This window comes from Cornus florida, unplaced genomic scaffold, assembly GCF_030987335.1.
Source record: "Cornus florida cultivar Cherokee Brave unplaced genomic scaffold, ASM3098733v1 CherokeeBrave_3.0.0_Hap2_Chr09, whole genome shotgun sequence".
NCBI classification, from domain to species: Eukaryota; Viridiplantae; Streptophyta; class Magnoliopsida; order Cornales; family Cornaceae; genus Cornus; species Cornus florida.
Genome location: NW_026775579.1, coordinates 57,058,054 through 57,085,410, shown reverse-complemented (window position 1 = coordinate 57,085,410; position 27,357 = coordinate 57,058,054). Strand labels below are relative to the sequence as shown.

Sequence of the window (27,357 nt, the reverse complement as noted above, 5' to 3'; positions counted from 1 at the left end):
ACCGGTCTCAATTACTCTTTTAATTACTCTTTAAATTTTTAAAAATCTTCCAATTTGATAATCTTATAAAGAGACAATGCATTAATTGCAGTCATTATTGTAAGTTAATATTTTGAAAATTTTTAAATTTTAAATTTTAAATTTTTTTTCTTTTTTTGTTATTTCCTTCTAACCATACCGTTTAATTTATATATATATATATATATATATAAAAGACTAATTATAGTAGCGGTTTATTAGTTATTAGGGGAAGGGTGAGACTAAAATGCCCGAACACGTGTCAACAACCAGTTTGCCAATGCCACGGAATAACAAGAAAATGGTATTGAGTTAAGTTGTCCTACCAATAGTATTTTGACACGACATCAAGCACAGCTAAGTTTGGGCGCATATGATCATTCCTCTCTTTCTCCACTTCCTCTATAAATTCCACTTCCACCCCATCCGCTGAACAAGACAAGTACATTCTGGTGAAGCAATTGGACAAACATCAAACATGTCTAAACTCAACACCCTGTTCATGGTAGCCCTCCTCCTCTTCTTCACGCTAACGTGTGCCGCTCGTCCTGAGCCTTCTCTGGCCACAACCCAGATTGGGGTAAGTTCACTTCATTCATCCTATCAACTTTTTATTTTTAAAAATCACAAATTTATATCTAATTATATATATGTGTGTGTGTGTGTATAGGTTAGTGGGGCAGAGAACATTGAGGCTGATGAAGCATGTGAAGGTGTGCAGAAGGAAGAATGCCTGATGAGGAGGACTCTGGTGGCTCATACTGATTATATCTATACCCAGGAGCACAAACCATGAATACTTGTGTTCCTAGCAAAAATTATGCTATAGTTATACCATGTTGAGTCAATTAATATTACAAATAGTAATAAATAAATAAATAAATATATATCTATATATATATATATATATATATATAAATGTTTGTATGTGGTTTGAGCCTTCTCATGAATATGTTTTCATGTGAATTGTGATCTAGTTGGATGAATTGTGATCTAGTTGGATTGGGTTATATATATATATATATGATCTCCTTTACCATTTTTCTAAATCAAGCTAGCAATTAATGCTAAGGCCAAATATTTGTCCCAGTTTCAAATAAAATTGGGAGCAACCAAAAAAACAGTTATAAAAGCCGATTGGTGCGTAGGGTAGGTTATGTTAGTAAAAACTTAAGATATATATATATATATACACATATATATTATACTAGATAACACCACGTGCTATAACTTAGTTATATTTTTAGATAGTAAAATAGTTCAAAAGAGGGGGAAAAAAAAAAAAAAGAAACAGAATGGAGAAAGAAAAATATAAAAATAAAATTAAAATAACTGACAGTAACTTGCAAATAAGTGCTTAATTAATTTTATTTATTTATTTAAAATTCTATAGCTAAACAAATTCAAAACTTTAAGTTATCATTCATCTATCCGTCACTAAGTCAATCCTTTTGTCACTTTTCATCATTTTCAAAGTTCTTTTATACAAAATCTTATATAAACTAATAAAGTTGTTGACATATAGTCTGAATTTGTTTTCCAAACCATTAAAGTTTTTGTGAAAGGAACAGATATTAGTGGCTAAGAATATATGAAAGAGATGATATAGAGTAAGAATTACGAATTATTTATAAATAGAATCTATAATTATCTACCCTCTCGTTTCTCTAAAAGTGTTTGCTGATAAAAGTGTCTTTACGCTCAGTATAACACTTATCTTTTCATGATGAAAAATTCCATATTTCACTTTCAACACACTTTTCTTTTTATCCTATAACTTCTTCTAACACTCTAAATAGGCACGTTACTTCTTCATATCAATAAATTTCAAAACATGGAATTAATACACAGCAATAGATTGAAATTCAGAGACAACTAAAATTGGTCCGTATGTAAGAGGGTAATAGATTTTTGTGAAATGAAAGAATATGAGAGGCTTAAAAAAATAGATGAAATAGATTGTATAGTCAATGTTACAATTTATTTATAAATAAAATCTTTAACTTTCAACCATCATCTCGTTTAATAATACACTAATTTCAGTAAAATTGAATAACATTATGTATAAGAATGTTACGAGCTTTTTATTCCAATGTGGTTGAATAAACATAACTTTTAGTTTTAAATTTAGACAGCGTTTATTAATTTATTAATTAATATTTGGTACCTTCTGATTGAGGAACTTCATCAACATTGGATGATGAAGATGGGATTGCAGATTTGGTTTTTAAGAGAGTAATCTCCAAGTCCATCTTAGTCTGACGAGACTTTAATTGACGAATTTCCTCTTTTAAAAGATTAATCTCCATTTTCAGATCAGGGAGATTAGCAGGACGAGAATTTTGTCCTTGGTGTTCTAATCTACTTAGAACTTCTTTCATGCTGTAATGATTTTCTGCTCGCAGAAAATCTGGATTATCCGTATCCTCTGTAGATCTTGCCAAAGCAGAACCTATTTCAAAGACTTTCATCTTGATTTGAGGATCCTGGATATGATCTATAAGATCCAGTAAGGATTGTTGAGTTGAAGTCAAAACATTTAAGCTTAGCCCATTCATCTCAACAATTGCCTTGTAGTAATCATCATGAGAAGGATTACAGGAACATCTAGGGTTTTCAATCTCTGCTTCAGAGGAAGAAGAAGATTGTAATTCCATGACAACATCTCCGTAATCACTTGATGATTCTGGTTCAGAAGAACTAGTATTAAGTAACAATTTACTTAATTGAAGTCTCAGTTCCTCTTCTATGTGAAGACTACTGAGCTTCTCCTTAGTTCTGCATTTGTTTGCATAGTGGCCAATGCGTCCACATTTGAAACATTTAGCCTCAGCCTTGGACTTTCCTTTACCCTTTGCTTTAGGAATATATTTCCTTTTAGGCTTAGTATACTGTCTTGAATTATCCTTTTCCTTTGAATAATTCTTTCTTTTGGAATACTTCCTTTTATAAGGTTTTTCAACCTTATTTCTTTTCCTAGGTTTAGGATAAGATAAGGGAGTCTGATAGGCAAATTGATCACAAAATTCACCTACTTCCTTTCTACCAGTTAATCTTTGGGACTTTAACTGGGATTGTAACTTCAGATCATTACAGAGAGCTAGACCTTCCTGGATTACAATGTTGACTAATCCACCATAGGTATAGTTTCTGTAAGGGATAGAGATACCATTATTCATATCTCTAAGCTTTTTCCTGATTCTTTCAGCAAAAAAGGTTAGTAAACCATCTACAAATTTGGCTTTCCAGTGCTCATGATTTGCATCATTGAGTTGGAGAACCTTTGCCAAGAATACATCTTTATAGCATGATGGCTTAAATTCTTATTGTTAATGCTTTTAGGTGCTGGTAGCATGATTATTATCGTTATTATGTAATGAACAATATGACTACTATTCTGTCTGCATTATGTTTATCCCAGATTCAATTATGGGTCGTCCAAAAGTCGCGTTGGAATGTTTAACCCGTTTTTGCATTAGATTGCTGCACAGGGTATTGTTTCCAGTAAATCGTTGACAGACGAGTAATAGAATCTCTCTTAAGCAGAACGACGACAGAATAGTACCTTACTGTTCACTACATAATATTGATAATATTTATACTATGCAAACCTTAAAGTATTAACAATAATTAACAGCCATGTTACAACCCTCTTCGTCCTCCTCTTCAGGACTACAGGATAACCAGGATTCAGAACTGGTAAAAAATACTGAAGTAGTGGAATGGACCAATGTTCAAAATCAATTGAACAAATGGACTATCCCTCCAGTAAGTGCAAAAAGCATTTACAAAATCGGAATGCTTAATTTAGCTGATCTATGGACTATTAAGACCATGGAACAGACCATGCAATTAAGCACCAAGGATACAATAATTAAGTTATTGTCATCTCGTGACCTTCAGAGGTACATGCATAAATATAAGTACATCCATATAGGTTTAATTCAAATTGCTTTTAAACCTTTAACCTTGTTAGGTATGGATGCCTGCATTCAAGCAACCCTAAGGGATGCTCGATGTCTGAAATTTCACCCTTCTTTGATGGGTGCACTGGAAACCAGTCTATGTCATGGACCGGTTTACTTTGATGTCTATCCTAGTCTGAATTTATCTTTAACAGATAAAAATATCCATGAGGCAGTTAGTCTTCGGGTACAGACTTATGGATATGATTACTTACCTGGATCGGAAGTGATAAGTGTTATTTATCGCATCCATTACAAAGTACTTGATACTATGTGTCCCAAGGCCATACGTAAAGACTCTAAAGGAGTAACAGCGTTATGGGATACTAACATGTACACCTTAAATGTTGCCACAAAAAGGATGATTCCTTGGAGTGAGATAACATTTCCTGAACACTGGACGATTTCTAATGCCGTCCCAGCACAGCCAATTGCTAATCATAGCTTAGACTGTGTTATTCAGGACCAAGATGGTGATGTTTTTCTGAACTTCAGAAAATCCATCGATCTATCCAGATCGACATCATCTAAAGGAAGTCATCTTCCTTATCGTGTTTCTTGTCCTCCTTCTCGACATTCGATCTCATCAGATTATCGTAAGGAAGGACTCCCTGAAGCAGTTGATTCCAAGCTCAAGCTGAAAGGAATACAACAATCTCCGAATCAAATTCCAAGAGGAGTTTACGAGAAAGCACCTATAGGTATGTCTCGTCGCCAATTTGGAATTGAATTTAGCCCAACTCCATCTGAAATGGGAATCGGAAACGAATCTGTTAAGGATCAATTTGAAGATCCAACAGACATAAATGATCCTCAGGAATACTAGTTTTAATGGATTTTGTCCCTGATAGAATGGCCATTAATGCTGAATTTCAACAGGATCAATATAAAGAATTCAGAAGTTGGTATTTCAAAAGTTTTGACCAAAATCAGTTACAACTTTTCAAAACCCAATTTTATGAATTTCTACAAGAACGCAAAATGGTTATACCTTTTGTTTCTTGGTTTTACATGACCAATCATTCTCTTGTTAATATTAACATTTTGGATGATTTCCTCAAACCCTGGACCACATCTGAAGATAAGGTTTTCCACTCTGTCCATCCTCCCCCTGATCATCTAGTTCTTAAAAGAATTGACCCGGACAGTGGTTCTAAAGTGGAAACCAAGGCTTATAGCCAACCGAAAGTAATTGATCCAACTAGTACTGCTACTAGAAAGGACATTACTCACGTTTACAAGCAGAACAATTATACCAATGTTTGCTTACAAACGATAGGGTCTCAGCTTGGGAGAATTAAAACAGGACTAGACACGGTATTAAATACAATTAATACTAAGTGCATTTCTGACAAACCTTCTCCTCCAGAAGCTTCCTTATCCAAAGCATTGGTGAAACCTGCAATTGAAGTTCAAGGCTTCAATCTGACACATCCTAAGAAGAATGAAGAATTTCTTACTCTTCTTACTCAGAAAATTCAAGGACTTAAAATTCAGACTTTATCCCATGATGAATCTGAAATTGGTTCTGATTCTGAGAATGTGTTACCTCATATTGAGGAAGTTCTAAAAGATCTTACTCAGTTACCTGAGTTCAACAGAATTGTCTACGATAAGAATATCCACTCGAATACAGCCCCTGCTCCGAGTCGATATTATTATCCCAGACCCACACCTCAAGATATCTTGTATGAAGAAGATTATTTTCATACACAGAAATCTTTTCATGGGAAGACCATTTATGAATGGAACATAGATGGCAAATCTGATTATCAGATTTACGAGGTTATTCATCAAATTCTGATGTATAGCCAAGTTTGTAAAATCAACAACAATACTGACCCAACCATTGCTAAGTTTGTCGTTGCTGGTTTTACAGGAATCCTTAAAGGATGGTGGGATAATGTTCTCACTGACATTCAGAAAGCTGAAATCTTTGCTGCTACCAAGATTGTTAAAGATGAAGCTACTCAACAATCAGGCCCTGCTCCTGATGCGGTTTACACACTCATTACCACCATTATCCAACATTTTGTTGGCCCTGAAGGTGCTAATAGTGAACGAAGTCGTGAACTTCTACAGAATCTAAGATGTCCATCTTTAACTCATTTCCGGTGGTATAAAGATGTATTCTTGGCAAAGGTTCTCCAACTCAATGATGCAAATCATGAGCACTGGAAAGCCAAATTTGTAGATGGTTTACCAACCTTTTTTGCTGAAAGAATCAGGAAAAAGCTTAGAGATATGAATAATGGTATCTCTATCCCTTACAGAAACTATACCTATGGTGGATTAGTCAACATTGTAATCCAGGAAGGTCTAGCTCTCTGTAATGATCTGAAGTTACAATCCCAGTTAAAGTCCCAAAGATTAACTGGTAGAAAGGAAGTAGGTGAATTTTGTGATCAATTTGCCTATCAGACTCCCTTATCTTATCCTAAACCTAGGAAAAGAAATAAGGTTGAAAAACCTTATAAAAGGAAGTATTCCAAAAGAAAGAATTATTCAAAGGAAAAGGATAATTCAAGACAGTATACTAAGCCTAAAAGGAAATATATTCCTAAAGCAAAGGGTAAAGGAAAGCCCAAGGCTGAGGCTAAATGTTTCAAATGTGGACGCATTGGCCACTATGCAAACAAATGCAGAACTAAGGAGAAGCTCAGTAGTCTTCACATAGAAGAGGAACTGAGACTTCAATTAAGTAAATTGTTACTTAATACTAGTTCTTCTGAACCAGAATCATCAAGTGATTACGGAGATGTTGTCATGGAATTACAATCTTCTTCTTCCTCTGAAGCAGAGATTGAAAACCCTAGATGTTCCTGTAATCCTTCTCATGATGATTACTACAAGGCAATTGTTGAGATGAATGGGCTAAGCTTAAATGTTTTGACTTCAACTCAACAATCCTTACTGGATCTTATAGATCATATCCAGGATCCTCAAATCAAGATGAAAGTCTTTGAAATAGGTTCTGCTTTGGCAAGATCTACAGAGGATACGGATAATCCAGATTTTCTGCGAGCAGAAAATCATTACAGCATGAAAGAAGTTCTAAGCAGATTAGAACACCAAGGACAAAATTCTCGTCCTGCTAATCTCCCTGATCTGAAAATGGAGATTAATCTTTTAAAAGAGGAAATTCGTCAATTAAAGTCTCGTCAGACTAAGATGGACTTGGAGATTACTCTCTTAAAAACCAAATCTGCAATCCCATCTTCATCATCCAATGTTGATGAAGTTCCTCAATCAGAAGGTACCAATTATCTTCAACTCTTGAATCAAGTTACTTACCAAAAATGGTATATTACTATCAATTTGGTAATTAATCAAGAGTACACAATCACTAATGCAATTGCCTTAGTTGATAGTGGTGCAGACATGAACTGCATACAAGAAGGCTTGGTTCCTACTCAATACTTTGAGAAAACCACTCAAGGTCTTACCAGTGCAAGTGGTGGTAAGATGCAGATTAAGTATAAGCTTAATCATGTTTTCATTTGTAAAGAAGGTATTTGTCTCCCATCTACTTTCTTACTCATCAGAAACTTGGCACAACAAGTTATTTTGGGCACTCCTTTTTTAGCTTTGATTATGCCAATTGAGAAAATTGATTCTCATGGGATATGCTCTACTTTACATAGTCAGTCAATAACTTTTCAGTTCTTGACCCCACCAGTAAATAAGCATATCAATGCCCTTAAAGATAACATTATCTTTAAGGAAAAGCAACTGAATTATTTGCAACAGGAGGTATCCTCCTTAGCAATTAATCAAAGATTGGTACAACCCAAAGAGCAATAGAAAATTGAGTCACTACGGCAACACTTTCTAAAAGAAATCTGTAGTGAGATTCCTAATGCTTTTTGGGCCAGAAAGAAGCATATTGTTTCTTTACCCTATGTAAAGGGGTTTACCGATAGCATGATTCCTTCTAAAGCTAGTCCCAGCCACATGAAAGCTGACTACTTGGAATTATGTAAGACTGAAATCAGCTCTTTAATGGCTAAAAAGCTTGTCACTACTAGCTACTCCCCCTGGAGTTGCAGAGCTTTTTATGTCAATAAAAATGCTGAAAAGGAACGAGGAATTCCTCGATTGGTTATTGATTATCGACCACTTAATCTTACTTTAAGTTGGATCCGATACCCAATTCCCAACATCAAAGATCTTTTAGATAGGTTACAATCTGCTGTAATCTTTTCTAAATTTGATCTTAAATCTGGATATTACCAGGTACAAATCACCGAAGAAGACAGGTACAAAACAGCCTTTTGCGTACCTTTCGGACAGTATGAATGGACAGTAATGCCATTTGGGTTAAAAAATGCTCCTTCAGAATTTCAACATATTTTGAATGACATATTTAATCCTTTTACTGAATTTTCTATTGTTTATATTGATGATATTCTCATATTCTCAAAATCAATAGATCAGCATTATAAACACTTGAAAATTTTCAAAGATGTTATTTACCGAAGTAGTTTAGTAGTTTCGGCTCCTAAACTAAAACTGTTTTTAACCAAGGTCAGATTTCTTGGTCATGAAATTTGTGATGGGAAAATTAGACCTATTGATCGCAGTATTGAGTTTGCTTTTAAATTTCCAGATGAAATCAAGGATAAAACTCAACTTCAAAGATTTTTGGGTAGTTTGAATTATATTCGAAGTCACTACAAAAATCTTGCACAGGATACAGCAATTTTGTACACCAGGTTAAGGAAATCTCCTTCCCCATGGACGTTGGCTCACACCAAGGCAGTCCAGAAGATTAAACTCAGAGCCAAACAAATTCCTTGCTTAGCTCTAGCCAATTCTTCATGGTTCAAAATTGTGGAAACAGATGCCTCCAACATTGGATACGGTGGTATTCTTAAACAGAAAAATCCAAACACAGGAACAGAGGAGCTTGTTCGCTTCACTTCAGGAACTTAGAAAAATGCACAATTAAATTATTCAACCATAAAAAAGGAAATTCTTTCTTTGGTTAAATGCATTTATAAATTCCAAGATGATTTAATCAATCAGAAATTCTTGTTACGCATTGATTGTAGTGCTGCTAAACAAGTACTGGAAAAAGATGTAAAGAATTTAGTTTCCAAACAGATATTTGCTGGTTGGCAAGCTGATTTATCTGCTTTTGATTTTTCTATTGAATATATTAAAGGCAGTTCTAATTCTTTACCTGATTTTCTAACTCGGGAATTTTTGCAGGGTTCATGAATCAGCCCCCCCATGGGCAGGGCCGGGGTCATACTCCAAAGGCTCGTGGCAAAAACAAGGCTAAGGCCAAAGTGGTTATACCACTCACTGATGATCAGTTTCCATATCTGGAGCATGTTGCTGATTTGCTCAAAACTCCTTCTAAAGGAAGCAGTAGTTCTCAGCAACAACAACAGAAACCAACCATGAAAGAGGTTCTTGAACAAGAAACTCCATGGATACCTAATCAAAGGTATATTCAAACAGTATTGGTACTGGATTCTCAAGATGAGCAATGGATGCCAGATCCTTGGGAAGTAAAATCCAGATATTTCCAAACTCAACAATATGCTGCACCGGATGGTCGCCATAGATATATCTATGAAGCCATTCTTACTGAAACTTCCTCTGTGGAGATCAACCACACGAAGCAATTTCCGAATTCCAAAGATAGTCCTCTTACTTATAGTAAAGCTATCTTTAAGAGGCTTATACGGCCTAGTGACTGGGGATTAAATCCCAATTTACCAAGGAAAATATCCTATGGTCACAGTTACAATTATTGGGATTATATCTCAGTATGGACATATTCGTTCTTTTATCAAAATCCGAAGCATAGGCATTCTTGGTTCTTCAAGATATGTCCTCAATCAGTTAAGACTGATTTCCCAAACTGGGTTATACCCTGGTGGGCTATATTTGGCCCTGATCTGGATATGTTGCCCGAATCAATCAGCAAATTATATTTGCCCTGGCAACAATTTCATCCTCAATTAAGAGGACAGGATAATATTCCTGTAGGGAAATCCACCCTATTATTCTTTACTGAATTTGGAATCCCTTGGATTTGGAAATGGGATTTCCAATGTGGTTATACCACTGACAAGTTACCGGTCCTCCAGAGGATCTTTTATTACCGATGGTGGTCAGGCATGACTCAAGAACCTATCCAAGCCCTCCTCCATCAGATCAGAAAGAAAACAATGGAATATATGGATAAGATTCCAAAGTTAACTATTCCGGAACCAGAAATCTTTAACCCCTTTGAACTTGTTAAAGATATGATCCGAAAACAACAACCATTAATTACCGAAGCAGATTTAATGGTTAAATGCATGGATTTTATGAGGAATAAATTTGTTAAATCCTTTGAATCCTCCACCCCTACAGTAAGAGATGATGCATCCATGGTATCAGTCTCTAGCCAGACCAGTCAAGATGGAAATCAGTTTTCTTGTCTTGCAGGTTATGCTCAGGATCCCAATGAAGATCTTAATTCTGAAGATGAGATTTCCATAGCAGATTATTGGGATTCTCTCACAGGACATTTGAAGGACAAGATGAATCCATCCAAAAAGTAAAGATTCCTCTTATCCTGCCGACATAAGAAGACAAAGAACTTTTCTCAAAAGTCTTTGATTCAACAGTAATTCCTTTATCAGATGTCTACTTTCCATCAGATAAGGAGACAGCACTTAGTGGTGGGCCGACCGACTGCATTATTCCAGCACACGATCCCATGCACTATGCGGACTTCAAATTGTTAATTTCAAGTCCATTTTATGTATAAATAGAAGGAAATGTTTCCTTCAATGTATCTTTTCAATTTTCCTTTTCTCTCTACTGTAATATTTCTCTATACAAGCTTGAAGTTTAATAAAGAAAGTTTTCTGTAAGTCTGTTCAACACTTGTTTAAATTTTGTTAATTATCGTTATTATCGCGATCCGTATCTATTTTAATTGTTAAAGAGAGTGACTTTTAGTCTGTAAAGCTTCTTAACACTTAGGAAGGAATTAAGAAAATAACTTTTGCATTGCTTGATGCATGATAGAGTTTTAAATTTAATCAATCATGTTTTGCCTTAACAGTAATAGAATTCAGAATGAAAAAGAGTATTAGTTTATGATACTTTCCTGAAAAAAAATGTGACTTTCAGTAATACAAATGATTAAAGAACTGAAATACGATTTTTTTTATTTTTTATTTTTTTATTTTTTTTGAAGAATAGGATGTATTGGGATGAAAGAAATTTTTTTTTTTTTTTTTTTCCTTTTTCAGAAGGTATGAAAAAAAAATAAAAAAAATCGTTAATGGAAGATGATATCCATGATTTTTTTTTTTTTTTTTAAATCATTTGAAGTAAATAGAAATCGGTTTATGATGATATATACACACACATATATGTATATGTAATACACATATTACGAATAAAATAATATTAAACTAGTTGAACTAAATGCCATTTTATTCTAAATGTAACTATAAAGAATTTCTTAATTTCTCGTCTCTTAAAAAAATTAAACAAGAAAGGAATACAGAATTATGTAGAAATTAAAGGAACCCGTACAGAACAATAAACACATTATATACCCAGAGAATGAAAAATTTTCAATTAAACATGATCATAATGTAGTTGGACCAAAACACTTAGTCATAGTAGAATATAAATAGTACAAATAAAACATTATAAAATAATAACAGTCCAGTAAAATATCAATAAAAGCATATTAACATAAAAGAGAGTAAGAAACTTCTGACATGTTGGAAAGTCATGACTATGAAAGGCTCCAAAATTGTCACGTTCACTGAAGAACATTTACCAAGTCTTCCATTATCATGTTGCCCACACATATATATATATGTGTGTGTGTGTGTGTGTGTGTGTGTATAATGAGATAATATATTGGCTGCAAAAAATAAACAAAGAGGAAGATGTAAAACTTATATTTTACTCATTGAATTACTATGCTATTTATAGAATATTACACACCTATTCATGAAAGGATATATCTGTTGAAGTATAAGAAGTTTTTGCCTTAACATTTTTGTAAACCAATTTGATGCACACTAATCAAAGATGTGTCTCCAACAAAAGGGTTTTCAAAGGTACGTGACCGTGAATAAAACATTTAATAATTTTTTGCACAAGAATTTTTACATAAAAAGATGGAAAGAGAGAGAGAGCAAGATAGTAATTTAGTCTACCTTTTTTATAAGATTGAATCGACATATACTTTCAAATAGTTTTGAGGAAACAAAGCACGTATCTTTTTTTTTTATGTATAAAAAAAATAAATACAAAATAATTTAAATTGAAAGTTGATATATTTTAACCGATAAGTAACTCTTTATGAAAGAAAAAGGTTTGTAATATAGAAGTGTTTTAATTTGAAAGAAATTCTTTATAAAAGAAGACACTTATACAAAGCAAAGTATACAAAACAGAAGACGTGTCTGGAGTTTTATTTTGTTTTATTTTTTCTTTTTTTCTTTTTCTTTCTTTTGCAAACAGGTGCTAAGTAGTTAAGAAGATTATTTTTCTAAATTTTTATTTTTCTTATTAGAAAAAAATGTATTGACAGGAATATAAAAAACCGTTGAATTCCTAAGCGGTGTAACCTTTAAAAATCAAAAAGGTGTATAACAATGTAAATTGAAAACTTGAGTAATATTGCATTGAAATCCTAAATGGGGCAACCATTAGAAATCAAAAGGTACATAACAACGTAAAACCTGAAAAGGCATGTAATAATAAAAATTAAGTGTTTAAAAAAATATATAAATATTATAAATTGAATACACTTTTATAGGGTATATAGATATATGTTTGTATGTGGTTTGAGCCTTCTTATGAAAAGCAACCAAAAAAAAAAAAAAGAAAAGAAAGTAAAAGCGGATTGATGAGTAGGTCAGGTTACTTTAGGCTTTGTTTGGATATGTAGGAGATCGAGAAAAGAAAACAAATGAAAATATTAGTTTGGATAAAATAAAATAAAATAAAATAAAGGATATTAATAATCTCTATTTATGTTTGGATAGATAGAAAAAAAATGAAATGAAATGAAATGATAGTATTCTTGTTTGTATATGATATAGGGGAGAAAAGAAGAGAAAAAATAATAACTAAATTACTATCATATTGTGAAACCCCTCGGATCCGAAACACGGGTTGATCAGGCCCAGACCCAAACCTGGGGGATATCGAACAATTAATATGTTATAACGAACATAGAATACTAAATGAAATAAGAATTAAAATTTAAGAGCTGAAAGAAACTAAAATAAAATTCCCAAATAATAAAGATTAAATAATCCAACTCCAAAGCCTCCAAAGGTACAACTCGGGAATCCATCTCTAGTGGACCCCTAAAAATAATCCAAACAGTAATAAAAATAACTGATAAGACATCTAGAAGTAAGTTACGAAGAGAAGTCCTACATCGTCGGTAGAGTGGATAGAAATCTCTGCTCAGCACGAACACCTCTAAGTCTGGAACTATCGTGTACCTGAAAAATAGAAGTGGGTTGGGCCCACGCGCAAGTTCTATACTACTACAACCCAAACAGAGGCCCGATATGCATGTACATCTTAAACAATCCAACAATAGCTAATAATCCGTAAGTATATATATATAATCACACTAAAGGACTCTCACTGGCCTACAGGCCAGTCTCAACTTGAATAGAGGTAACATGCTAAAACGCACACGAAGTGGGCATGTGTATCTAACCTAAACAGGGTACACCTCCAACTATCGTAGCCAGCTATGCATCCCAATGCATATACGCTCCCTAACCAACGACTCTGAGATTCAGGCTTATATCGTGGCACCATAAAATATATAATTAAATTCCATTCCAAAATCCATAGTAGTGCCGCCGCTCAACTATATGTTGCCTTTACACTAAAAATAAAATAGGATTAAACTTTTAGTTAATCCATTCCTTAATCCATAGTAGGTAGGACTTAGCATTTTTGAACTAATCCCCCTAGTATGACACCGTCCCATATCGGTGCATACAATCCATCCATCCAGTGTTGATAATGTATATGACAGTAAACATTTCAATATCAACTAATCAACCAATCTATAACAAGTATAACACTATCCATCCAATTGCTGATAATATCATTGACATTAACACATATCAATATCAACATATCCAATCATAGGCATAACAAGGATCTATAATTAGCATGCTTGTTTCAATACATTCAAGACTTAATTCTCTAACAAATATAAATATCCGAGAATAAATGTAACCATTCTGTAATCCACAATAAGCATAATAATAATTAGAACAGAATTAACATGCTTACTAATAACGACTCCGCAACATCCCATAAGTTGATATAAATAATTCTTTGAAAAAATATCAACTAGTTTAACCTTAAGCATCAACCGAAATTATATTAATTGACATGCTTAATCTCAGAACATTGTTACATGATTTAAACATTAAATTCCTAATTCAATTGCTAATTAAAAATAAATAAGCAATCTGAATCATTTATATCAAAGCTGTCACACAAGCTTATTTAAGTGTTCCAGACTGTTCCTACCTTAGCCTCTTATGATGCTTTAAGTATTTCCATGTCTTCTTAGAATTTATCAAGGGTTTATTCATTACAAAATACCCCTAGAACCATTCTTAAACATTCTAGAACTTCAAAATTCCAAATACAATAGCCTAAGTTCGCAAGAAAATCACATAAAAAAAATAAAAACTGAAAATCCTTGGAGGAGCCGGCTCCACACAAAGTGGAGCTGCCTCCAATGATGGTGGAGCCACCTCCACTAATTCCTAGAGCCAGCTGCACTTATGGTGGAGCCTGCTTTGTGTTTTGGTGACCCAGTTCTTCCTTTGTGCGTCGTCTCCTTCCACTCCGGCAGTATTAGACTGCTTTGTTCTTCTAAACCAACTTCATTACTGATTAAAACTAAGCCCCAAGGTGCTCTAAAGTTATTTAAATTCATTACTTGTTAACCAAAAACAATTAGAACAAGAACAAACAAAAGCAGTCAAAAACGGAAGGAAAAACATATATAAGAACAAATACTGTTATGAAACAATTAATTGTGCAACCAAATTAATTTAACTTTAACTCTTCCTGGAACTGAATTAGGGATGCAAAGAACACGAAGCCTAAGGGATTGAGTTAGATATAAAACTTGCCTGTGAGATTCAGTTCAAAAATCTCAACGTCCTTCCTCTAAGTGTTTCCAGAAATCCTTCAGTTTTGTCCCAAACTTCTCTATACGCTTGTTGCTTCCAGTATGCCGTGAATAGGGTTTTAAAACCCTAGACAGATGCTCATTACATATATTTATAGATTTTCACAAAACCACAATCCATGTCTAATTCGGCCCATAAGCAAACCTAGGATGTACAATGTCGGCTGCCTATGAAAACTATAAACCCCATGAAAATATATTCACGTTGCAAACTAACTAAAACCAACTAAATGTAATTTAACTAATCCAATTTAATTTAATTTTAACTTAAAGCAATTAAATCCATAAGTAAGACAATTAAATAAAATAAATCAATTAAATAAATTAACTCAATTAAATGTAAGTAACTTAAACAAGTCATCAAACGCAACAATTAAATCCATAACTAATCCAATTAAAAATAATTTAACTTAAAACAATTAAAATCAAAGAAATAAACAAAAGCAATTTTAAACAATAATTTAAATACAAAGAAATAAACAAAAGCAATTTTAAACAATAATTTAAATACCAGGACTATCCTTTTAAAATTAGGGGTATTACACATATCCTTTTAAATAGAAGGGATATGAATGGAATAATAATTTTTTTCTTTTTAATTGTTTAGGGCAGTTTCAGAATTATGAAAATACTACTTAAACAATATCCTTTCTCTCCTTATTTTCTTATTTTTGGAAAGATAGAAAATGAGGGATAATGAGGGATAACTATTTCTCTCTATCTTTTCCTATCCTTTCTTTTATCTCATTTTAAATTACCCAAACGTATTTATGTTGCATTTGGTGTGCAGTAATATTGGAACCAAACCGAACCAAACTATGAGAAGATGGTTTGATTCGGTTCGGTTCTACAGTTCTTGGTTTTATAATTCAGTCTAATATACAAATGAAATTAAAAATATATATTATAATTTCCATTATAATATAGATTTTTATTATATATTATGATATATAGTTATTGGTTAAAAGGCTAATTTTATTATTTTATTATTTATATATAATACAAAATATATAAATAATTTATAAAATAGTTCGGTTCGGTCTTGTAAAACTTCAAACTGTAACTGAACCATTTATAAACGATTCTATGATTTTGGGAACTAGAACCGAGCTGAGCGGTAAAAAAATCAAACCAAACCTATCTGTCCGATTCAATTTTTTGTGCATCCGTAATAGCAGTCATATTTGTGTCCTACTTTTTAAAATAATTGCCATATTAATTTAGCATGAACCAAAAATGGTATGTACATATAGAGCCAATGAGGTTTTTATTAATTTCCCAAAAATTGCATTAATTTCAAACTTACCTTGAAATTAATCTCACGATAAACATGAAGCATCACACAAATAATTTATTGACACAACTTCACAGGAAAATGATAATTTTGACAACCCTTTCATACCGACAAAAAAAACCTACTTTGACATGGTAATACACTCATTTAATGTGTAAGGGTCATTGCATATTCTTGATTATGTTTCAGGGAATATCGGGATTCATTGTATTGCTTAGTTATTTTCTTTGTCTTGCTGGGTCAGAAAGTAATTTTGATGGTCGGTCGAAAAAGATTTGTTATTGCAGTTTCACGGCGTTCCACGAGAGGATGTGGAAAGAGGATGCATTATTGCTTTATTTGGGTAGAGAGATAAAATGATCTTCCCGGGATTTAATTATGTATTGCCTGGTTCTTTTCTTTATATTGCCTATTCAGGAAGTAATTTTGATGGTCGGTCGGAAAAGAGATGTTATTGCGATTTCACGGCGTTCCACGAGAGGATGTGGAGAGAGGATGCATTATTGCTTTATTTGAGTAAAAAGAGAAAAAAGGATCTTCCAACTTTTGTTAACAAGTGCCTTTATATATTTAGATTTTAAAGTGGCCCATACAGTGACATCCACGTAGAAGTCATAATATATCGGGTTTTTTTTATTTTTTTTATTTTTTAAGTAAGGCGAAATAATAGTACTCATACTTCACATAAACAACATGGATTGAAAGTATTATTTAATTTTTAGACACTTGGTTTTTTAATGATAAAATAAAACACAGCTAGATCAAGTCCATTAATAAATAATAAGAGGATTTCATTTTATGAAATTAAATAAAATTTGACTAAACTCCAATCCCAAATATTCTTTAATAATATGATAAAAATAAATCCATGTGTAATTAATTTTTGTGGAAAGTATAACCATTTTTGAATGTACCGAAAATAAACCGGCCTATATATGGCTCGATCCATTGGGTTCAGAGCTTGGAAGGGTCGTCAATCCACCCACAGGACAGCCCGACAGGCCCAATGCTTGTTCAAACCATCTCCAGGCCCAACTTCCTCACTGTGATGAAGAAGTCCTCCTTTCATAACGGCTCGAATAAAAGGCCCAATGAAGATGAGCCCAGCGGGGAAGGTTCTGAGAGAGGTTTTTAGGGCAAATATATACTTATATAAATAGAGGCTAGAGAGAAAAAATAGGTGGATGGAGTGAAGTGTATTGAAATTTCTTTCTGAAAATAGAGAGCAATTTGTGGTACATTCATCTGGCGCCGTCTATGGGAAACGAGAAAGAAAACTCATCGATTTTCACATATGGAAGGTTTGATCCGATCAATTTCCAGTGAGGAATGTGAGATCTGGTCAATTTTCGCATAAGGAAGGTCAGATCTGATCGATTTTCACATATGGAAGGTTTGATCTGATCGATTTTTAGCGAGTAAGGTTAGATCTGATTGATTTCTAGTGAGGAAGGTGAGATCCAGTTGATTTTCACGTAAGGAAGGTCAAATCTGATCGATTTTCACGTATGGAAGGTTTGATTTGATCGATTTTCAGCAAGGAAGGTTAGATATGATCGGTTTTCAGCAAAAAAGGTGAGATTCGATTGATTTTCAGTAATAGATGACCCAGCTCCATTCAGGAACAATGATTATAGGAGAAAGCTCCCATCAGCAGGAGGACGAGTAGCGGGCGAAGCTCGATGAGTTAATGAACATGATTGAAACCTTAAGGCGAGAGAACGCAGAGCTAAGAGCCGTATTGGAACGAAGAGATGTTCCGCTGATTCCTCGACCACCACCAGTAGACGAGAGGGTGGTGTCATCGAACGTCGACCTTCAGGTAGAGAGAGCAGGATCCGTTCATATGGATCCGAATCATGGAGAGCTCAGACAGGACGACGAGATCGAGCGTGATGAGAGTGATCCTACATGGTGTAAGGAGTCAATTGCAGGCAAGTCATTCGATACTATGCTTTAGTCAACGACGATCGCACCGGACCGAAGGAGCACCAGGAAAAGACAGATCGAGCAGAATGAGGCCCTTCGCACGTCAGCTCGGACGGCCAATTCACCATTTACAAACGAGATCTTGAATGCACCGAAGCCAAGGAAGTTTTCCATGCCGGTATTCACTCTGTTTGACGGGACGAAAGACCCGATCGAGCATGTTTACCATATTCAGTTGAAGATGGCATTGGACACAGGAGACGACGCCCTGATGTGCAAAGTCTTCCCGATAAGCCTCACTGGACTAACACTTAATTGGTTCAAGCATTTGCCAAGAGAATCGGTTGGGAGTTTTCGAGATATTTGTGACCAGTTTATAGGCTAGTACTTTGGCAATAAGCATTTGGCTAAGGACATATCGTGCCTATTCACCATACGGCAGCAAGAGGGTGAGTGCCTTCAAGCTTCCCTCACTCGTTTCAACCTTGAGAAGAGCATGGTGATCGAATGCCACCCTCCCTCAGCAGTACAGGCATTCAAGCTGACCATGATACGAGGGATTTCGTTCCACACGAGCCTCATTGTGCAGATCCCAAAAACTATGGATGATTTGAATACTAGAGTAGAAGGCTTCGTGCGTTTGGAAGAAGATGAAGCTGTCAACACAAACCGTGGAACGTAACGTTTCTGAAGAGGTATTACCAATAGAGTAAAATTGCCAATTAAGTTTCAATTTCAATGTCTATTAGAAATATGTTCCTTTATGTAAGTGCAAGTGAACTGGTCAAACAAAATCTATAAAAAAAAAGGGTTTTTTTTTTTTAAAGAAGAAGTCTGAGCCGAACACCAAAACTTGCACAAATACAATTAAGTCAGTGGCAAGTGGCATTCTAGCCAAGCGCCAAGCACTTAACCAAGTAAGTGGCAAGTGACATTATGAGCCGAACACCAAAAATTTGCACAAATACAAATAAGTCAGTGGAAAATGGCATTCTAACCGAGCGCTAAATACTTAACCAAGTAAGTGGCAAGTGGCACTGTGAGCCGAACACCAAAACTTGCACAAATACAAATAAGTCAGTGACAAGTGGCATTCTAGCTGAGTGCCAAACACTTAACCAAGTAAGTGGCAAGTGGCACTATGAGCCGAATGCCAAAAACTTACACAAATACAAACAAATTAGTGGCAAGTGGCATCTAGCTGAGCGCCAAACACTTAACCAAATAAGTGGCAAGTGGCACTATGAGCCGAACACCAAAAACTTGCACAAATACAAACAAATCAGTGGCAAGTGGCATTCTAACTGAGCGCCAAGTACTTAACCAAGTAAGTGGTAAGTGACACTATTAGCCGAATGCCAAAAACTTGCACAAATATAAATAAGTTAGTGGCAAGTGACATTCTAGCCGAGCGCCAAAAACTTTACCAAGTAAGCGGCAAGTGGCATTATGAGCCGAAAGTAGGGGTGGCAAAACTCGACACGACCCACCAACACGACACGAGATAAATGGGTTTAGGTTGACCATAATTGGGTTCCGGTCATAAAGAGGTTGATACGATTAACCCGTTTAATTAATCGTGTCGTGTTCGGGTTGTGGGGCTCAACCCATGTAACCCTTTTATACCCATTTAACTAAACGTGTCATAATCGTATCAATATGACCCGTGTAACCCGTTACCTATATTTAGACCCAATTAATAGGGATATTTAGGTCATTTTATCTTAACCCTATTAATTATAAGTCAGCTCTTAATTTGTTTGCACTTCCCAAATTTTTTTTTTTTCTTTAAGATGTTGTAGAATTCAATTTCCCATTCACACGGTTCACCTCTTCAGTTGCTCTCAGACACTCTTACCCATACCTTAACCTTACATCTCCCTCTTCAGTCTCCATTTCAAAGCCACATATATTATAAAGCCATATATATTATAAATGGTGGAAGAAGATCTATCTCCATATGTATCCCACAGCCTAGGCCGAAAGAAGAAGACAATCTTCAAACAACCTCTGATCACCGAAAATATAGAAGACACGTAATTAATTTCTCACCCTCTCTTCTTCATATTTCTTCCTTCCTCATCATATGTTCATACCTCTTGAGTTTTTTCAGATTCATGTAATAGAAACCTTAACCCTCGTTTCCTAATTTAGTTTTTTTTTTTTCCTTGTTGGTTTTCCTGTTGCGTAAAATCAGATTTGTGAAACTTAGAGAAAATATCAACAAGTGAGAAAACAATTCTATGTTTTTCTGGATTTAGGGATGGGTTGCTCTTCAAAACCTAGGTCTGGTTCAAAGCATGAAATAGATCCCACCCCTGTCATATCAGCATTTTCTCTTTATTTGTCTTATAAATCCATTTATTCAGTTGGAGAGGTCTGGATCAGACTTTTTTTTTTTTTTTTTTTTTGTTTATTCTATTACATATTTCTTTGTTGTGATTCCCTTTTTTTTTTTTTTTTTTTTTTTTCATGTTTCACTGAATATATATTTTAATTAGATATGGTTCTAAAGTTATGTATATATTATTTTAATATTTTTCCAAGGTACATATTAGAACTTTAGATAGGGTTCTAAAGTCGGTAATAATGAGATTCCAAAATTTTCATTCTATTTTCTTACAAATTTTCAGTAGCTGAATAGAGCTTTTATAATGTGTATTTAGTTTACTTTCCATTACAAACATGTTGCATACTATCATATTTTTATTTGCTATTTATTATGGATATTTTTTATTAGGTGTTATTGTGTGTGATTTTTTTTTTCCTTTTGTAATACGTAGATGGATTCTCGAAATGCTGAGCAAGTTAGGAAGTGCAAACGAACACTCACATCATCAGTTTGGGTGCACTTTGATATACTTCTGATGGATGAAGACAGCAAGAAAAAATGCAAATGTAAGAAGTGCGGGGCTGTGTATATTGCTGATAGCCGGTATGGTACTTGTAACTTGAAGCGACATATGGTCTCTTGTATTAAAAGGGATGCGCTGACATAGGTCAGTTACTTATATCTCCAGTTACTTTTATTCAGCTGAAAATATTTTTTTGTTGGATGTTTTAATATAAATACAATGAAGCTTCAAGTTGATGACTTGACTCAAAATGTTATGCAACCAAATATCAACAATGATGACCGTCCTTCAGCCCAATCTTTCAACAGTGTTTGTATGACCAAAAATTAAAAATTCAGTAGGTAGTTATACTCTTCTTTTGGTGGTGGTGCTAGTTTGCTAGAAATTGAAAATTTAAAGGTTTTAAAGAAAATATTTTGGCTTCTACTTTACAATTCAAGTTATTGTTTTGTCATTGTTGTAAATGGTAGGCAGTGTCTGTCAAGCAAAGCTAATGTTTAGATATAAATTTGAAATGGGGTTTTAGAGTCGAGTACAAGAAGATATTTGTTAAATTCCTAGTTACTCCATCCAAGTATGTAAAAATGAATTAATTATAGCAAGTGTGACATTTTGATTTTAAGCTGACATTTTATTATATTCATATCAATATATCAAATTATATTGTGTTTTTGTGTGCTTTAGCAAGTCATGTTCCTTGGTATTCAAACTTTGAATAAATTTTCATGTGGTTGTTGTAGTTTGGTGGAAAAATCATATTTTAATTATTTTGCTTATTTATGCCATCAAGCCTGCATCATTATCTATTTAAAATCAAATGAAAATCTAGCTTATTCACTTCTTTGCCTTACAGGTATTTTTATCAAAGAGTTGGTCTTCCTTTCTCAAGTTGCTGCTGCTTTAGTTTTTTTTGGCTTCTTTTTGTATGCAACAGAATGATGACATCCGAAAGACTTTTAAGAGAAGTGATGAGCTAGACACATCATGAAGACAAAGATGATAATTTTTTTTCTTTTGTTTTTTTTTTAGTTCCTTTGCATTGTACTTGGCTTTTGGGGGGTTGATGTTTTTCTTTTTCTTTTGAATATTTGGGCTTTGTAATAACTCTCTAAATTTTTGTCTTTTAATTTACTATCGTATGGACTAGTTAGTAATTTGGCTGGATTCTAAGTTTTTTTCCTAATAATTATTGTTTAATTGAGTAAATAGATCATTAAACGGGATAAAAGACCATTTAAGTTAAACAGGTCTTTAAATTAGTTGGGTTGTGTTGTGTGTTACACGAACCATTTATTAAACGGGTTACACGTGTCGTGTCATGTCACCCGTTTAATAAACAGGTCGTTTTCGTGTTGAGGGTTCTTGACACGATTATTAAATGGGTCATGTTCGGGTTAACTTATTTAGTAGAATACACCTAGATTAACACGACACGATTACAACCCGTGAACACGAATTGCCACCCCTAGCCGAAAGCCAAAAATCTGCACAAATACAAATAAGTCAGTGGCAAGTGGCATTTTAGCTGAGCACCAAATGCTAACCAAGTAAGTGGAGAGCGACACTATTAGCCGAACGCCAAAAACTTGCACAAATACAATTCAACACATTTGCAAGTGATACTCTAGCCTAACGCCAAAACACTTATTAGCCAAACGACAGATGCTTGTGAAATTAGCCGAACGGAAAACACTTGTGAAATTTGCAAGTTAAAAATGGAAGTAGAACAGAGCCCAAGAAAAAATTCTTCATATACTTTCATTTAGAAGAACAAGGGTAGGCATTCTCAACCTTACAAAAATCAAATTCAGAATAAAGCAAAAACAAAAACAAATTACTGATCTATTCCGTTCTTTTGTCCCGCCGGGCTGATCTAGCATCACCCCGAACGTCATCCATTGTCTCATCTCCTCAGGATTGGGAATCAATCTAAACAATATCCTTAAGCGTCCGAGCCTAACTGTCAACAGTTTGGGCGGATGGGGAAACAAAAGGCCCAATAGCGGCACTCAGAGGTTAAACTGCAAAAACAGGAGGAATGGCCCCAGAGGTCACAATCTCTTTACACTCCCTAAAGATAAGCTCGGTTGGATTAAGGGATGGGTCGGTGTAATTGCTTGGTGGGTCAATCTTAAGATCACTGTCACAATCATCCGGACCGGTGTAAGAGCTCGTCTTCCCTTTGGGAGGGAAACGATTTGTGAAACCATCTCTAAACCCTTGAGCATATCTGAGAGCTCCAGCCCGGGAGAAACGAGTATACAAGGCCTTTATCCCACCTTCAACCTTGCTCATTATGCCCAGGAGAGCCATGCAGTCATCCGAGGATTTCTTTTCAAGTGCCGACCGGTCAGCCCGCTTAGTCGCCAGGGCGCTCTGGGGATTATCCCTCTCAGTCTGCAGAGCATCCCTCTCAGTCCGCAGGACATCCCTCTTTTTCAGTAGAGCAACCAACTCGAGCTCCAACTGTATTTGCCTGGCATTAGCCTTCCTCAGGTCAATGTTCACAGCCTTGATCCCAGCAGAGAAGTTGCGGACGTTCTTGTCTGCAATCTCAAGTTGCCTCTGCATGGTGATCATCCCAAATAGGGTATGTATGCAAACACATAAAAACTGTTATTCCCAATATGAGCTAACAAAGTTAGAATAATGAAAAGAAAGAGAAGAGATTAGAAAGGGTCAAACAGCAAGTCACCTCCATGGCAGAAATAGGGAACCGGTTGTATATGTCCCTCTGGCCCATCTCTTTTTAGACTTTTACATCCTGTAGAGTCCATATGTTTTTGTAATATGCAAGAGTGGTTGGACCATCCTTGAACACGGTGTTACTGGGGGAAATAACCAATCCATCCACTTGCACGTACCTGGGGGTCCACGGAATCACTATCAGAGAGGGAGATGAAGTCCTCTCTGCTTCCTCGGTTTTACCGCCAGAAGAGGCACTTCTTGTTGCGAATTGGGCTCGGTCGCCCCAAAAATCTGAACCCTTTGTGTTAAGTGAACGTCGTCCATATCAGACCAGACCCCTCATCCGGCAGGGGTCACTTTCCTTTCCCCTTCTCCGAGGCAGATTCTAAGACAGGTGGAGAATTTTTGGTGCTGGGAGCAACGTTTGCAAGGCCAGACTTGACAACTTGAAAGAGAAAGTATGGAACAACATCCCTTCGTCCTTCGAGCTATTTACACCAGAATCCTTCAACAACATAGCATTCTTAAGGATTTGCATGGATGAGGAACATATTAAGAGTTTTAAAAAAGAACAGTTTCGTTGACTGAGGCGTTAGAGAAATAAAGAGGCTTCAGTTTTCAAAGCATTGATCTCAGCACTAACCGTCTGCTTCCCCATGTCATCGTATTGAGCCGTCACATCATGATTACATCCCCTTGTTAATCTCACCCTAATTAATTAGGGAACAGGTGAGGGTACCGAAAATAAACTGGCTGTAATACCTCTAATTTTACAAGGACAATTCTGAAATTTAATTATTGTATTTAATTGCATTTTATTTAATTATATGTAATTTTATTGAATTATTTTTAATTGGTGTAATTATTTAAGTTTTTTTTTGAATTACTTGTTGTATTATTGTTATTTACTTGTGTTTTATTTTCTTTAAATTAAATGGTTTTCTTTTTATATTATGTGGTTAGTTATTTTTAATCTCATGTGTATTTAATCAGATTTTATTTTAAAATGGATTAAATTAATTACGTGAATTGACTTAGGGTTTTATGTTTTACATCGTGTCTAGGATTGGAGTCGACATATAGTTGGTTTAGGATTTAATTTAGGGTTTTACGTAAAACCTATAAATATAAACATACGTCTGTCAAGGGTTTGTTGTAACACCCCTAATTTTAAACGGATAGTCTCGGTATTTATTTATTTGTTTTAATTGTATTTTTAATTATTTAATTGATTATTTGACTAATTGTTTATGTGTTTAATTGAATTATGTATTACTTGATTATTTGATTATGTGTCTATGTATTATTTGTATTTGCATATGTGTTAATTGTTTAATTAGATTATGTGCTTAAATGGTGTTTTGATTAATTGTAAATTAAAAGTTTTCTTTTCTTTTATTATTTTCTTCTTTTTTTTTTCTTTTATGGTTATGGTTAGTAGTAATGGGCCAACCAATTAGGTCCAATGGACTACTTGGATAGGAGGTTGGATGTGTATGTATTATTACCCATGCATAGTTGTGTATGTATATATATAGATATATATTATATACATATATAAAAAGGAAAGTAATTTATTAATTACTTTTATGGTAACTTGGGTAATAATTTTTAATCTGATGTATATGTTTTATATTTAAATAATAAAAATATACATAGATTTGATACGTGTTATGTTTTAAGTTACTTTATAATATTATGGTAACTTAAGTATTATTAGATAATCCATTAATAAATAATGGAATGTGCATAATTTATTTATTTAATAAACATATACATAAATTATATACGTAACATATTTTACTTACCTTTTTAATATATATAAAAGGGAAAGTAATTTATTAATTACTTTTATGGTAACTTGGGTAGTAATATTTAATCTGATGTATATGTTTTATATTTAAATAATAAAAATATACGTAGATTTGATGCGTGTTATGTTTTAAGTTACTTTATAATATTATGGTAACTTAAGTATTACTGGATAATCCATTAATAAATAATAGAATGCGTATAATTTATTTATGTAATAAACATATACATAAATTATATACGTAACATATTTTACTTACCTTTTTAATATATATAAAAGGGAAAGTAATTTATTAATAATTTTTATGGTAACTTAGGTTATAATATTTAATCTGATGTATATGTTTTATATTTAAATAATAAAAATATATGTAGATTTAATACGTGTTATGTTTTAAGTTACTTTATAATATTATGATAACTTAAGTATTATTGGATAATCCATTAATAAATAATGGGATGTGTATAATTTATTTATTTAATAAAGATATACATAAATTATATACGTAACATATTTTACTTACCTTTTTAATATTTTAATATTTATTTTTTTTAAGTTGACCTAGATTGGGAAAAGGGTTAGGGTTATTTTATTTAGCCTATAAATATATAGCTATAGGTTGTAAAAGGGGGTTGAAAATATTCACGTGATATATTCTAGAGAGAGAGAGTTAGAGAGGGAAGGAGGAAAATGAAGGAAGGAGGAAAAAAAACCCTGTAGAGAGAAATCAAGGAAGAAGAAGTTTAACTTTCGATCTAAAAGTTTAAGGCAATTTCTTATTCTATCTCTTTCCCTTTAATTTGTGTTTCTGTACATGCCTAGAAAATTCCAGGATTTATTAAACACATAAAATTAAATAATTATGCGTGTTTAATTGGATTAGAACATAGGTTTTATGAATTTGGTTCATATCTATTCTTGTGTTATAAATTAATAAATGCATGATTTTGATTTGATTTTCGGTGTGAATTTTTACATGTTTAAATTATATATTTTTCATATCTGTGGAATGATGGAATGTAGAAACATGCCTAGGATTCCTGAACATTAAATAGGAATTAGGTTTGGGTTTAAATAAATTTAAATAGACTCAATCATAATGATGCTTGCTATTTGAATATTTTAAACAAACGAATGAAATTAATCTTTTAATATGTTTTAGTAATTGAGATTAAATGTGTACGATGAATTGGATATAGAGAATGCTTATTTGACGGTATAATAAAATATTATCATATGTATAAGATTCAGTTTATGTAGGACATATGATATATGAAGTTTAAATAAATAATAAGTCATTCCTATTTTGTGATAACTTAATATCATATTATCATAGTTATTTTTGAATTGTTTGATGTATTTCCTTAATCATTACATTAATTGTTGGATTGTGTGGTTTAATGCACAGGTATGGGACGGTGGCATTCTAGGGACGGATTAACTTATCAGTTAAGTCCTACCTATTTTATATAAGGGAATGGATTAACTAAAATGTTAAGTCCTACTTATATTCAAGTCAGGTTAGCTGAATAAGTTGAATGACTTATGGAGGATTAATTTAGTATATAAGGGAA

General features: G+C 33.8%; 1 protein-coding gene and 1 long non-coding RNA gene across 2 annotated transcripts; both read left to right on the top strand.

Moving 5' to 3' along the window:
• The first annotated feature begins 496 nt into the window (after positions 1-496).
• Positions 497-814, top strand: LOC132273302 (phytosulfokines 3-like). The gene is made up of 2 exons (XM_059774289.1): positions 497-602; positions 702-814. The coding sequence occupies exons 1-2, from the start codon at positions 497-499 to the stop codon at positions 812-814; spliced, it is 219 nt and encodes a 72-aa protein (XP_059630272.1).
• Positions 815-20,203: 19,389 nt separating this feature from the next.
• On the top strand, positions 20,204-22,446 carry LOC132274035 (uncharacterized). Its single transcript, XR_009470319.1, has 3 exons — positions 20,204-20,463; positions 21,211-21,426; positions 22,136-22,446. It is a non-coding gene; the product is annotated as an uncharacterized LOC132274035 (long non-coding RNA).
• The last annotated feature ends 4,911 nt before the right edge of the window (positions 22,447-27,357 follow it).

Coding starts and splice junctions, on each gene's coding strand:
- LOC132273302 (XM_059774289.1), top strand. CDS start 497: ATGTCTAAACTCAACACCCTGTTCATGGTAGCCCTCCTCCTCTTCTTC. Junction 603..701: donor CACAACCCAGATTGGGGTAA/GTTCACTTCATT, acceptor TTAGTGGGGCAG/AGAACATTGAGGCTGATGAA.